Source organism: Magnolia sinica, chromosome 14 (genome assembly GCF_029962835.1).
Source record: "Magnolia sinica isolate HGM2019 chromosome 14, MsV1, whole genome shotgun sequence".
Lineage (NCBI taxonomy): Eukaryota > Viridiplantae > Streptophyta > Magnoliopsida > Magnoliales > Magnoliaceae > Magnolia > Magnolia sinica.
This window is the reverse complement of record NC_080586.1, coordinates 12,250,709-12,266,258: the sequence shown is the minus strand read 5'-3', so window position 1 is coordinate 12,266,258 and position 15,550 is coordinate 12,250,709. Positions and strand designations below refer to the sequence as shown.

General features: G+C 39.6%; 2 protein-coding genes and 1 non-coding gene across 3 annotated transcripts; all 3 read right to left on the bottom strand.

The window, feature by feature from the left end:
- Positions 1–841: 841 nt before the first annotated feature.
- LOC131225632 (pectinesterase inhibitor-like) lies at positions 842–1,600 on the bottom strand. The gene has a single exon (XM_058221200.1). It carries the CDS (start codon positions 1,553–1,555, stop codon positions 1,010–1,012), a length of 546 nt encoding a protein of 181 aa, XP_058077183.1. The 5' UTR covers positions 1,556–1,600; the 3' UTR covers positions 842–1,009.
- An 8,386-nt stretch (positions 1,601–9,986) lies between these two features.
- On the bottom strand, positions 9,987–10,139 carry LOC131226376 (U4 spliceosomal RNA). Its single transcript, XR_009161765.1, has one exon. It is a non-coding gene; the product is annotated as a U4 spliceosomal RNA (small nuclear RNA).
- A 1,457-nt stretch (positions 10,140–11,596) lies between these two features.
- Positions 11,597–12,145, bottom strand: LOC131224878 (putative invertase inhibitor). The gene has a single exon (XM_058220325.1). It carries the CDS (start codon positions 12,143–12,145, stop codon positions 11,597–11,599), a length of 549 nt encoding a protein of 182 aa, XP_058076308.1.
- Between the last annotated feature and the right edge of the window lie 3,405 nt (positions 12,146–15,550).

The window sequence follows — 15,550 nt, the reverse complement described above, 5'->3', positions numbered from 1 at the left end:
AGTTGCCTCTGGTTTTTTTTTTTTTTTTGTACACGCTGCATATGATAAGATCCAAATTGTTAAAGTCTCTTTATATATATTGAATCCAGATCCTCTGCTTCCAACATACAAGAAATTTCAGTTTTATACAATTTGGTTGTCCACATCGTCACACACACTTTTTAATGCAGTAGTGTTGACAATGTCAATGATGGCGTGGACCAATCAGGATGCAAGAAAACATTATTTTCCTACCCTTATGGCAAGCAGAGGATAAGATTTCTTTATATTAATCCATCATCCTTTAATTGTTTAAATTTTTAGAGAAAGTGGTAATTTGACATGTTATAATAATGGAAGGGTTTTGTGTTCAAATCCCAAGAACAACAAATATGCCTCTCCCATTTATGGTACAGTCTATTAAATTGTCATTGACACATGTATATATTTATTCATTATATTATAAAGAAATTTTCTGGTGCATGATTTTTTGTGTATAAATATTATTATTTATGTATATATCCAAATATTTGGATTGACTATAATGCGATGTGGCCAATATTTATAAAAGGTAGGTCCGCTTATATATATATATGAGATGTATTTCTATCCTGATTTATGAGATATTCATAATAAGATTTCATATAGATTAGCAAGATTGACTATGTATTAAGCTAAATTGTTTATGAATGGAAGAAGACAATCAGAGTTACACATTCAAGGTAATTTCATTCTTAAAATTTTTATATCATCATACTCTACCATGCTTTTACTTTGAACTTGGTGGCGTATTTACGACCAAAAATCAACAGGTACTCTTAATTAAGCAGGAAAAAAAGGCCCATTTATTACATGGTTGAGATGGTATAACGGAGTAAATTTTAGTTAATGGTCAATTGATGAATGAGTCCACAAGATGAATGGTTGAGATCATGATACACAATCTGGTGGAGAAAAATGCAGTCAATAATAACAAATCAATAATAAAAAAATAAAAAAAATCATTAGAACATAGAATAATTCAAACAAATCAACCAGATATAAGCTTTGTGAGGACCAGAGCATTGTTGCACAGCTTGCTCAGCTCGAAATTATGCTGGCTGAGAAGAGAGGCTTTGCCTGGTTGTTCCTTAGCCGACTGTTCGCATGAATCCACATCACTCATAGCAGCCGTCACCTTCACATTAACTTCGCCATACATCTTGTCCAGCACTTGTCCGATCGAGTCGCCGAGCTGATCGACGGCATCTGAGTAATTCTCAGAGCAATCATTCAGGAATTGCTGAACGAGAGCGTCTGCCGTCTTGTTTAGAACCTCAGTGATGTATTTGTATGTCTGGACTGCATTGTCATGAGCCACCTTGATTGAAATTGCTGCAAGGCCGGCAATATCGGCCTTGAGGCCTTCAGGGTCTGATTGGAGGGATGAAACACATAGGTCGTAGTACAATGAATCCTTACATGCTTCGCGAATGAGTTCAATGCCGGGTTCGGTGGCTGATGTGATGTGTGGTTGGATGGAGAGGATGGAGAGAAGGGATATGATGAGGGTAATGTATTTGAGGTGGGACATCATTCTACGTTTGGGAGGGAAATGGTGGAGTGGTGTTGTGGAAGGATGTTGGATACGAAGAATGACCGAATGAGAAAAGGGTTTGGTTTGAGCTTTTGAAGAGATGGGAGGATTGAAGGAGAAATATAGTTATGCAAGGAATGCGGTGGGCCATTTACTTCGGGTTGGACCTGTTCATGGACGACTTTTGTGTGGTTAGTATTGTAAGATTCATCCACGATTAACGGAGTAAGTTACGATGCCAACTTCCATCGACTAACAATATGATATGGAGTTTTAAGTTTTATTCTATAACATGATGTGGGGCCCACCATGATTTGTGCATGACATCCTATTCGTCCATCATGTGGGACTGGTTATGTTTTACTTCGGGACTGCAAATTGGGCAGGTCCAAATCTTAGGTGGGCCATGCCATGCAAAATCATGCCTTGAACTTCTAAAATTACATGGTGTGGCCCACCTGATTTTTGGAATGGTTTGATTTTTATTTTTTTTTGGGCATCTATTCATTTTTGTGGGGCGCATTTTTCGAATGGAAAGGGTGGCATATGGAAAACACGGGGGGCCCACACAATCCGGACTGTGTCCTACCTCCAAGTCTCCACCTGGGAACGGGCAGGAGCTTTGAGTGGCCATAGTGATGTCTGAGTTTTATCCACACCGTCCATCCATTTTTTCGTGGAATTATATGGAATGGGACCAAAATTTAGGTAGATCTAAATGCCAAGTGGACCACACCACAGGAAGAAGCGTTGATAATGATTCTCACCGTTGAAACTTTCCTAGGGCCCACCGTGATGTTTATTTTCCATCCAAAGTATACATAAAGTTACATAGACTTGGATGAAGAGAAAAGACAAATGTTAGCTTCATCCAAGATTTCTGTGGCCCCCAAGAAGTTTTCAATGGTAAGGGTTTAATCCCAATTGTGTGGTCCACCTATGTCTTGGATCTTCCTTAGTTTTGTTCATATGCCTGAAATGACACGGAAAAATGGATGGACGGTGTGGATAAAACCCATACATCACGGTGGCCACTCAAATCTCCTGCCCGTTCCCAGCTGGAGACGGGCGGGGTAGGACGCAATCCGCGTTCGTTTCTAAGGGTGGGCGTTTCCCTTCCCAACTGTTCTCCATGGTGTGGTCCACCTGAATTATGGGTCTGCATGATTTTTGGTGGCCAAGGAGGGGCTCACATGATGGACGGTTTGGATGTCATCCACACATCACGGCAGGCCCCACACATGGCGTTGTAGCTTAAACTACAAAGCTTTGTAGTGGATCCGGCCTACCATAGATGAATTTTAGGTCCTGAAAGATCAGGACGTGAATAGTTTCCTGTTAATCTATCCATACAAATGGATCCCATTGTTTGGAAATCCATGTCACTGATCAGATGGCCCAGAGTTCGGATCTGGACGCTACGGGGATATCAGGATTGCAAGATCCTAAAACCTCGATCAACATCCATGAATAGACGGTTGGGAAAGATACAAAGTACATCAACGGTTAGGAAAAAAGATCCAGACTTCTCATCCTTGGTGGGTCACTTCAGGCCAACGGTTTGGATGAATTAACAAAGGTGGATAAACGTTTACGGCATGAACGCATCAGTAGTCAAATAAGGCCGTTGATGGGCCTGGGGCAAGTCATGTTGGCCAGATTAGTAGTCCGAGTGTTAAACTTGCATGCCTGTACATAAATATAATCCTGTCCGTCAAATTGTGGGTCCTACAATTGATGGGAGTGGCCCAATAATCATCAGTCAAATGATCCTAACCTCTCAATTTGCAAGTTTTATTTTGATCCTATAATAAATTCCTTTTCAACCATTGATTTGATATCTTCTGATCAGATGGCTATGATCATCTGATGATCAATGTAATTTTGACCTATGCCAAGTAGGGATGATTCGGATGGTCTGGATTGATGGACATTTATGCACATGCATGGTTAATGTTGATGAGGATGGCCCACCATTTCATCTCCACTTTTAAAGAAGCCAGAGATCCTTGGTGAAAATGGAGCCAAAAGGCCAGTTAATTTTCTGTAACTGGTGTGGGGCCCACTATGGTGGGGTTTGTATGACATCTAATGCATCTACAGCCGTGCGTGCAAGATGGATGGCTCTGATTACCTGACAATCTCTCCTGGGGCTGTCAATGAGCGGGCTGGCAAGCGGGTCTTTTGGCCTTGGCCCGCTCCGGACTGGCTTGGGATGGACATTACGCCCAAGGGCCTGTTCGGGCCTAAAATTAGGCCCGTTTATCAATCAGGCTGGCTTCAGGCCTGGGAAATATTGTGATCCCCCTTTTATAATGGGCCCATCGCAACAATCGTCCAATAGAAAACACTTGCATGAGATATGAGCTTTCCATCTGGTAAAATCAGGCAGTTTGAGTCTTTAGGTGGGCCATAACGTAGAAAATGAGACTGTTAAAACGGATCATTTTTAAAGCTGTCCATTTCTTTTGGGAGATGTGGCCCACTTGAGGTGTGAAATGGCTTGAAGTTGAAGCCAGAAGATATAAACATTAAAGCCTACTTGATTGAAGGATTTGATCCTGCACACGTTTTCAATAGTGGCACGTGTGGTTGATTGGAGTTAACAAACCTCATGAAATATTTAAGAACATCATGGGTATATACATCTTAATTGTTGGCTATTCTTCAAAGTTGTCCACCGCAATCAAGACTGCTCATATTGTGGGCCCCATTAACAACATGGATTTTAACCAACGGGCGTGGCTATAAAATTTGGACCCAGATAACTTTTGTGGCCATCTATGATCATCCCCGTCCAGAGGTACCATGCGATTGGGTACCACATGCGATCATATTGTGGTTGACAACTTGGTATATGGGCCCATCAATTGGACCGGAGAGTTCTGGGCCTTAAGGATTGAAACGCAGCCTCATCAGGAGAACTCACAACTATTCATCTCCCTCCATTATTCTTTTCCATTTTATTCACCATAACAGTAATGACTGCCATTGCTGTCGACATCTGTTGCAGTTCAATCAGACACCAGACGTGTCTAACCCACGTGAATGGCTGTGTTCGGTCAAACGTGCTTTGATCAGGATAGTGTTGAGGGTGCCAGAGTTGTACTCGATTCGAGTTTGATTGAACGCTTGTGACTCTATACACCATCAGTTCTTTTGAATGTAATTTTTTACCACAAGCTAAAGACTTTTCTTTTCCAACGGTGATTGCAGGCCTCGGATTTCTCGATAATGCATAAATGAATTAAAAGAATTAAAAATAAAGGTTGTCAATTTTAATGATTTATAATAATAATAATGAGTGAAAACGTAAAAAATAAGTAGAGGAAAATACCTTTAATCGCTTAAGTGGACAAACAATCGAGATGGATGGTCAATACAATTTGATTGGTGTGATCTTCCAAGTATGGAATCAGTTAATTGAGATCCGATGACAGAAGGTCATTGATATTTATACTACTCCTAAGTGTACTGCGGCAATAGCACTGGATAACAACGATCTAAACGCTAAGCTTCGGACTTTCTGTAGCGGGGCTGAATAGAAGTGGAGGAATTAAAACTAACACTAAGATAAGATAATATGATGTTGGGTTATGAGAGTGGTTATGTGATGGCTCGATTAGTTGCGATAAGCTATTTGTCAGGTGCTTCTGATATAGAACTAACACTAAGATAAGATAATGTTGGGCTATGAGAGTGGTTATGTGATAGCTCGGTTAGTTGCGAGAAGCTCTTTGTCAGGTGCTTCTGATATAGACGGGGGGAGGCAGTCGTGCATAAATTTATGCATCGTGAGAGATTTGGATAATCAATCATTGAAATCTCCTTGACTCTCCTTATAAGCATAGCCAATTATATTATGCCATGTGTACAGAAAAGATTCTACAAGCCTCTAGCAATTTTGATTAAGCAATATTCATAAGAAGCTTTGTTAAAGTCTTTACCTAACTGGGCCTTTTCCTTTTGCAAAGTTTCTTTTCGATAGAAATCGATAGAAATATAGTATTTAATGCGTACAAAGAGACTTGCCTTTTCCTTTCGCAAAGTTTCTTTTTGATAGAAATCGATAGAAATATAGTATTTAATGCGTACAAAGAGACTTGATTTGATGTGACTTTTTATGAAGAGTAACTTTTGATAAAACTCAAGCATTTAATACTCCTAAATATGCACATCGCTAACTCGTCTTGAAGTCTATCTACACCACATGTCATATGACTACCATGGTACCTTCTTAATTGTTTGATCTGGCCATTATCAGTTAGGTGTAAATAATATCGATGACACCAGCAATAATAATTGTTGTATGCTAGGGCTAATGGAGGTGCCCACAACTATAGTTTGGGCTACAAACATAGTGACACACTTCTAACCATTGCTACTACCAGTTACACCCCTTTCCACAACTGTTGCTAATTGAGACAGAGATGAGAAAAAGATGGGATTTGAAAAAAATTCCAAATTCACTATCATGTAGGCACAATTTTGCTGTGATATCATATGTAATCAAACAACCCAATGAATTTTACACATATATCAAATTGAACTAAGGTGAGAAGCATAATTGAAATGTCCGCCACTAATGGTCGTTTATAAGTTTTATCAGATGAGAAATATGACTTCGAGCTCTGAATCTTTCCTCTCGAGTACCACCTTATGCATGCTTCATTGAGATAGCCGCTGTGCAATCTTTGGTACTATAAATGCTCCTGCTACGAGAGTTTGCTTTCACTTCCTTTTCCATTATGTAAATGGGGTGTAGTATTGACTCGGGCATGATATGTTCGACTAGAATCACCACTAACCGAATAAAGCTTAGAATCCATGGTTTCCTAGAAATCGAAAAATCACTTCAAGGTTGGGGAATCGCAAAGACTCTCCAACTTGAGTGACTCCATTGATTGCTTTGCAATTGCTCATTTTGGAAAGAGACTTATGATATTAAATGAAGGGATTGGACACCACTTTTTGCCCACATGACATGCAGTCTCCACTTCATGGGATTTTATAATTTTTGAGAGCTTCGCAGAACCCAAGCAGGTCAAGAAAAATTAATTAAAAAAAAGAAGAAGAAAGAAACTCTTAGCAATGTTGATCTAGACAAGTAATAAGAAAATAAGCAGCACTTAACCATATTTTGTAGGGTTTAAGACTACAAGTAGGCCAAAAAAAAGAAGAAGCAACAACTAAGCTTACCTCACAGGGTTTAAAATCTCAGGTAGGTAAAAAGAAAATAAGCAATACTTAACCTTATTTCACAGGGTTTAAGACTACGGGCATGCAAAATAAAATAAAAATAAATTAGAGAGAATATTGTAAAGCAAAGTAAAAGGAAAGTAAGCGCTGCAAATATAGTTGGGATGTGTGGAGTAGAATGAGATTTTTGATTTAAGATATAAGAAGAAAAATGAGAGACCAGACACCCTTTTTCTACAAAAAGATAGTCGAATATCCTTGATCTTAACTCTACTCTTGGCTTTAGTAACTTCTTTGATGGACTTTTTGGTCTCCTAGATTGATTAGCATGTTGGCATATCAAAATTATTTAGGATAACGGGAATCTTTGGCCAGACCGTAGTATTCCGACTCTCTCAAACTCTCTTTGCACTCACCCTCTCCTCCTCTCCTCTCCTCTTTACTCTCTCTATCTCTCTCCCTCTCTCACTTTTCTTTCATCTCTCCTATCTCTTTTTCTCCCTCCTTGAATGTTTTGTTTGTCCTAATTTATATATAATTTTTTAAATATTAAAATAATACATATGAGAGGTTGTTGCTGGGATTGCAGGAGTTTTAATATTAAAATAACATATATCTGAGACGGTTGGGGACTGCAACAATTTTAATATTAAAATAACGTACACGTGATTTACCCTTAAAGTATATAATAATGTATAAAGTAACTTTATATATTAAAATAATATATAAAGTAACTTTTATATATTAAGATAATATATAAGGTAATTTTTATATATTAAAATAATATAAATAGCAACCATAGTAGCACCTTTTTTATATTAAAATATTTTTGAGTTTTGTTATTTTCAATGTCATATACTTTTTAAAAAGATGTCTATATTTTACTCATTACACTTTCGTTTTCAGTGATATCAGGTTCATTAGAAAGATAATTTGATAAGCTTTTCAATGAAACTTTAATAACCTCAATTAGATACTATTTGACCTGTCAAAAGTAGGCTGAAAGTAGTTATAGTTTTGGCTACTCAGTATGTGAAATCTCCCTTATTACTTGTCGATTTTTAGTAATCTCAGGCTTATTGGAAAGATAATTTAATAAGCTTTCCAACGGGATTAAAATCACATCAATCATATATCATTTGACCTCTCCAAAGTGGGCCCAAAATTGTTACAAATTTGGCCCATTGCTATGCGAAATCTCTTTCGTTATATGTATGTTTTCGATGATCTTAATGTTATTGGAAAGATAAATTGATAAGATTTGTAGCATGACTTGAATCACTTGAATCATATATCATTTGACATGTTCAAAGTAGGCCCAAAGTTGTTACAATTTTGGCCACTCGATGTACAAAGTTGGCAACACATAATTTTAATAAATGGGTTGGATCTTCTTTATCATAATTTGGACTAGAGCAAACTTAAGCTTGTTGGAAAATAATTTGACCACCTTTCCAATGAATCATAAATCACTTTAATCGAAGATCATTTGGCCTGTCATCATCTGATCCAAAGTCCGTCTCCTATAACATTAGTGTTACTTTATGTATCAGAACTACTATATTAATATCGATCTTGATAACTTGAAAATGTAATCTTTCACACCTCATTACTACGCTATTTGGGAGAGACTGGGTAGTAAAAAGAGTGGTCCTTGAATAGGGAGAGTTTTTTGGTGTGTTTTGGATTTGCCAATCAAGTTATATGGTTATCTCCATGAACTATCAAGGACCCTTCTCATTTGACCTCTTCAGATTTTCAATGAATTTTGAATCTACGAGAGACTTCTATCCATGTCTAGCTAAAGCTTAAAGAGTAGTTTATTCTTATTTAAAGTGAGTTATCTACAAGTACTATGGGGCATAACATTAAACTGTACATATCACACGTGTGTATCACATTATGCCAATATGAGTGATCTATACCATTCATTTGTTGCCTACATGAATAATGACATGTGTGGCCTATAATTCTTAAAATATAGCTTTTAAATTCGAGTCATCCTCCATTGAGCTAGATTATTTATAACATTGGATGATGAAAAGACTAAATAAAAGCTCTCAATCAGATTATTTCACTTCTGATAATGCGGTTCTTTTGCTGCAAGCATAAACGGCTGCCATAACATTTGCATAATCAAACCTTTAATAATTTGGCTCTTTTGCAACAATTACCATAACCTTTCTATAATCAACGGTTTTGAATATCTCCCATGCAAGAGGGGCCTTATCAAATAATTAGTTCTGTCACTGGATAAAAGACCCCAAATCCAACACGACACTTATCAAACAGACAATGAAAAACAAGAAAAAGAAAAAGAAGCCATTGTAGCAGAGTGGCGAGACTGGCTATTGAAATGACGTCACCAAGTTTTGTGGGGCGGGCCCACCATGATGTATGTTTTGTATCCATACCGTCCATCCATTTGGCGAGATCATTTTAGGACATGAACCATAGAATGAGTCAGATCCAATGCTCTAGTGAACCCTACCACAGAAAACTAGTGAGGGCGAGTGACTCCTACCTACGATTGTCTGCATAACTCTTCTGTCTGCTCTGAGCTTCGAACCGTGCCATGCCAATGCTGGTTTGAAAATTGTTGCACAATTTCGACCTTATTCCCGACCACAAACCATCTCTGAATTTCCTCAGCCTAATCTTCTCTTTACTGACGATAGTCAGCACGTACCGAGAGAGTTCGACAAAGCGGGTTTCGTATTGTGCGACCGTCATATTTCCCTGCTCGAGCTTAAAGAACTATGATATTTTCTCGTCGTGGATCGATGGTCATCATTAAAAACTTCTAAGAGCCACAAAAGTTTCCGATCAAGTTGATATTTGTGTTTTCCCTTTGATCTCAAATAAAGACCTTAGGAAGGTTCCAAAGGTGAGCATCACTCTCCCCATTGTTTTTTGTGGTGGGGTCCACTCCAACTCCAACTTTGGATATGCCCCATTATTTGTATCATGCCCTAAAATAATATCTCGAAATGGATGGACGGTGTGGATAGCAAACAGACATCATGTGATGCCCACAGAACTTAGTGACCTGTCGAATTGGGTCAGGTGACTCAGGTTCAAGTTGGGCTCACCATTTGTACTTTGATTAAAAAAACAAGGCTAGTTGAGTTTGTGGCCGTCCATATGATGGGTCATGGCACGTGTGTGCAAACCTTGCCAATGATTAGTGCGACCACTTCCAGAAAATCTCATATGAGGATTGTAGGGCCTTACCCATGATTAGTGGGGGCCTTTGAGAGATTATCAGTGGCACGGGGCCGGACCCTCTTTGCCAAAGAGGGGGTTTGGAAATAGTTTTCAACCAGCAATTGACGCGCTTCGGTTGTAACCTCCCTAGCTGCGTCATTGCCCCAAGCGCAGAGATACCTTTCATCTCTTTCTTCCACTCTCTTATACTCTTTCTCCTCCTACCCTATCTCTCTTTCCCTTCCGATGTGGGATAGATACCCTTTGTTCTTTTCAATGCAAATTGCTCACCACTCACCAGATTGTGGATGAGGTATCATAGCAGTCTTACCCCTTCATTGCATTTGAAAAAATTACATATTTGAAGTCACACACATGCAGAGATCCAAGCCATCCATTGAAGCTTGAATGTACCCTGGCCTGAAAATTATCCCCGTCTAATAATCAGGTTGGCCAAACTGTACGGGAAATGTAGTGAAATTGGATGGTGAAGATCAAACATTCCATGATCAATAAACATTTGTGTACCACCTCTACTCATTAAGGATATCCATCTTTATCCTGGGCAGTGGGGTGCATGTTGAAATCCAAGCCATTTATTTTATAGATCCCAAGCTGTATGTGACCCAGCTGTGCTGAAATTAGGCCACTATAATCATCAGGTGGGCCGAACTGCATTAAAAACTTAATGGACATTATCAAAGTCCATCAATGTACATTAGTGGGCCATCTCTCATCATCAAGGATCCATCTAAATTTTGTGAAGGGGAACATACACATACACAGTGTGGCCCACCCAATGAACTCCTTGTGATTAGGGCTGAAAGTCGGGCAGGTTCAACCTAACAGACCCATGACCAGACCCATGACCGACCCAACATTGGGTTGGGCTTGGGCATGATGCTTCGGGTTCGGTCTCAGGTTTGGGCCTATATAAACACCAACCCGATAAAACTTGGATTGGGTTCAGGTTGAAGTCTTGGGTTGCCTAACTCAACCCGAACCTGATCGATATATAAGTTACTTATAAATTATAATTGGGTGCGGATTGTCTTTATTGAAGGCGCATCATTTCTGATGACTCGAGCTAATAAGATATGCCAGATTTCTCTCTCCTAAATAGACTATACGTGTTGCACAACATGGCGTTTAAAGCAGTAGTTATCGTATATTTTAGCTTGTTTGTTTAGAAAAAAAATGAAATTCTTTACAATAAATAACTACATATATCATTAATAAAATCATACATAAAAAAAAAGATGTATATTAAAAATATAATAGACTAATATGATAAGGAAAATATTATCATGTATTCACCCGAGCCCGCTTGGGTTAGGCTTGGATTGAAAATTCCTCACCCGAGGTTGGGTTGGGTTGAGTTATGGTTGAGGTATAGGAACCTTGGGTTGGGCTAGGGTGGAGCACTAACCCAACCCAACCCGCCCCACTGTCAGCCCTACTTGCGATCCAACAATTGGCGAAGCTATAATTGAATACTTTCAATCTGGATTCATTATAAATACTTGTAAACATCATTAAGTATTGCAATTCTATTCACTTATGCTTCCAAACACAGCCTAAGATGATAAAACACTATTACAAAGTAGAAGAAATGAGATCAAAGCCTTAGTAATTCTATGAAGAACTTGCGAGCATATCGCCGATCACCAAAGTGATACTGGATAGCCGTATCAAGAACGAAGTCTGTTGTGTCAATGGCGATTTACGGACTGGTGGTGCAGTGAGACAGTCATCACATGTCACTGCAGCAGTGAGTGTGCTGGCCATGTCACTAAGCAGCTCGAAGTAGTCCGTTGCAACGAGAGAGGTGAGCGCACCTTGGAGGTCATAGACAGCTTCTTCATACATGAACAAACATAGATTGAGGCAATTCTTCAGTATAGGCTCGGGGGTTTTGTTACAGAGCTTAGATATGTATGGACATGTATTTGTAACATTTGATAATGTGAGGCCAATCAGGATATCGGCGAAGACATTCAGATCTCCGGTTAAGCTTCGGGGATCTGATTCGAGACAAGCGACGCAGAATTCATCGTAGGCTGTTTGGCTGCACACTTTGTGAATTGGATCAATTGCAATTTGGGTCAGCGGGGATGATGAGGATTGGAGTATGAGAGTTAGAGATAGAAGAAACATGAGGGAGTAATGAGAGTCTGGGACCATTTGAATGAATGGATTGTAAGGGATAGAGCTTGCAAGGAGCAAAGCAATGGCTATTTAATAAACATTTCTATGATAGAATATTAGTAGGGAAATTGATGTGGTATCACAGCTCTTAGTTGCATCAGGACAGTTGCAACCCAACAGATTAAATCCAGACCTACCATTAGGTCCACCCACACATTACAAGGGCTGCCTTGAAAATATCTTGATGATCAGATCATCCAATCCATCTCTGATTTGGCCTTTTTAATTTCAGCCATCCGTTTTCAAAGCCATAGATGGGAATGGTTAGGAACTTAGGATTTCCTAGAATTGTCTGATAATGTAAGGTCATACATGTGCCAACATTGCATATAAGAATGAGATCCAATCCATACATCAAAAGCGTACCACTGTGTAGATGGCCCAGCCAAGTATGAGGTCAGTCCAAACCATTCAGGTGGGCCATAGTTTACTAAACAAATGTTTGACTGCAGTGGTTGTAAGTTTTCGAACCCATCCACCTGTTTCTAATGGTTGATCATCAACTCTATTCTTGGGTGAGAAGATATATATAATTGGACTCAACCAAATGAACGTTTTGGATATTGCACCTGTCTGCCACACTGGCAAGAATGGAAGCGTGTAGATGGTATGTACATGTCTTGTGCAAGCTCTGAATAACTTCAGCACAGGAAAACAAATTCAGTCATTGCATGGTATGCATGCGGAATGCGTGTTACGGCGAATCCGGGGACGATAGGCCGATTTTAAGGTGGTCAGCTCATCTGCATGGTGGCGTCCGTTTGATGGGAAACGGATTGGCTACTCCCCTGCCACCCGCCAATGGCTGGTGGTCGGTGATCTGTGGGCCCCGATGATGTATGTGTTTCATCCATGAGGTCCATCTACTTTCTAGATCATTTTATTGTATGACACAAAAAATTAGGTATATCCCAATCTCAAGTGGACCACATTATAATAAACAGTGTTGAATGAATGTCGACCATTAAAAACTTTTTGGAGGCCATAAAAGTTTTAGATCAAGCTGATCTTTAATTTTATTTTTTTTCCATCATCTTGGTTTGTATGACCTAATCAACAGATTGGATGTCAAATAAACAGTACAGTGGACCTCAGGAGGATTTTAATGGTGGATATTCAATCACTATTGTTTTCCTGTGCTGTGGTCCACCTGAGATTTATATCCCTCTTATTTTTGGGATCAAACCCTAAATAATCTTTAAAAATGGATGAATGGAATGGATGAAACACATACATCATGGTGGAGCCCACGGACCACAAACCTGGCTCGTGGCAGGGGAGTAGCCAATCCGTTTCCGTTGAGTACACGCTCGATTTGACAATCTTTTGAAAGTTGAGGAATCGGATCGGCTACCCCCTGCCACCAGCCAATGGCTGGTGGTCAGTGCTCTGTGGGCCCTACCATGATGTATGTGTTTCATCCATGCCGTCCATCTATTTTTGTAGATCGTTTTAAGGTATGAGACCAAAAATGAGTTATATCCCAATCTCAAGTGAACCACATTACAGGAAAACTTTATGGGGGTCATAAAAGTTTTGGATCAATTTGATCTTTGATCTTTGTTTTTTACCTTCATGGGTCTGCATGACCTAATCAACAGATTGGATGTTGAATAAACAGTATAGTGGGCCTTAGGAGGATTTTAATGGAGGATATCTAATCACTATTGTTTTCCTGTGCTGTGGTCGACCTGAGATTTTTATCCCTCTATCATTTTGGATTGAGCCTTAAAATGATCTGTAAAAATGGATGAACGGCATAGATAAAATACATTCATCATGGTAGGGCCCACAGATCACTGAACACCAGCCACGGGGTTGGTGGCAGGTGGAGTAGCCAATCCGTTTCCGAAAGTTGATGGCCCTCCTGACAAGCAAAGACGTGATTTGGCTAGTGAGGCTGCCACTAGCTAAGTGGCTAGTTGTCGGTGCTCTGCGGTCCCACCATATCTGTGTATTCTATCCACAACGTTCATCCATTTTTACACATCATTTTAGTGCTCTATACCATAAATGAGGCATTTTCCCACATCTTTTTAGTGCTCTATACCATAAATGAGGCGGATCAAAATCTCAGGTCGACCACATCATGGGAAAATAAGAGTGATTGAATGTCTACTTACAAGCCTCCTAAAGCCCATTGTAACGTTTATTTGACATCCAACCGGTAGATTAGGTCATACAGACGGTGATGAAGGTAAAAAAACAAATATCAGCTTGATCCAAAAGTTTTGTAGCTCCAAGAAGTTTTTAGTGGTGAGAGTTCAATCAACACTGTGTGACCCCACTTGAGATTTTCAATACCTCAGTTTTAGATTCATATCATAAATTGTCTGAAAAAAATGGACGGACGACATGGATGAGACACATAAATCATGTTGGGCCCATGAAGCACTGACCACTAGTGGTAGGGTGAGTAACTAATCCGTTTCCGGCAAGCACCATGTAGCGCAGCGCTGGATTGAGATCGGTGCCGCCTGGTAACACCTAATCCGCTACTATATTAGGTTTGCTTAAAGGTATATATTTAAGAAGGGGAATTTGACCGTATTGACCTCGAACTTTGGGCAAATTATCTAGAAAGCTACGACATTTCATATATTCTTAGAGTGGCCTTCTAACAAGCTTCCGAAAATTACTTTGACCAAAATGCCCTTGTCCTTGTTTCAGTAGTTGTACGGTTTTCTAGGGAATAAGAAGTTACGTCGTATTTAATGTCAAGAAAGTGATGTGTACGGAACCTTTTTTTGCGCGTGGGCAAGGACCAAACTCGTGGGGCCCACATTGATGTATGTGTATAATCCATGTCGCCCATCTTTTTTGCCATGTCATTTTAGGGCTAGGGCCCAAATATTATCCTAATTCAGAGCTTGTGTGGGTCACATAATAGAAAATAATGGTGACAATGGAACCCACTGTTGAAACCTTCCAGGCTAATTGTGATGTTTGTTAGAAGTAGACATTTCCCAAGTCAGGACTTTTTGGGCCCACGCCGAGCTGACCGACAAGGTGGATGGAACAGATCTCCCCATTGTTGGCCTTAGGCTATTGTACCAATGACTATTCTTTCATTTGGTAGTAAAGGAAGTGAACATGTAACAACCGCGACCCATATAACATGAAAATCATGACCCATATAACATGATTAGTACGACCCATGACAACCACGACCCATATAATATGATAACTACGACCCATGACAACTATGACCCATATAACATGACAACCACGACCCATATAACATGAGAACCACGACCTATGACAACTACGACCCTTACCACATTACAACTATGACCCTTACCACATTATAACCATGACCCGGGTATGGGTCGTGGTTGCCATGAGGTAAGGGTTGTGGTTGTCACCTAGTGTTGATATTTA

What these genes read in the sequence shown, in the direction of transcription:
- LOC131224878 (XM_058220325.1), bottom strand. Translation starts at nt 12,145, where the DNA reads ATGGTCCCAGACTCTCATTACTCCCTCATGTTTCTTCTATCTCTAACT.
- LOC131225632 (XM_058221200.1), bottom strand. Translation starts at nt 1,555, where the DNA reads ATGATGTCCCACCTCAAATACATTACCCTCATCATATCCCTTCTCTCC.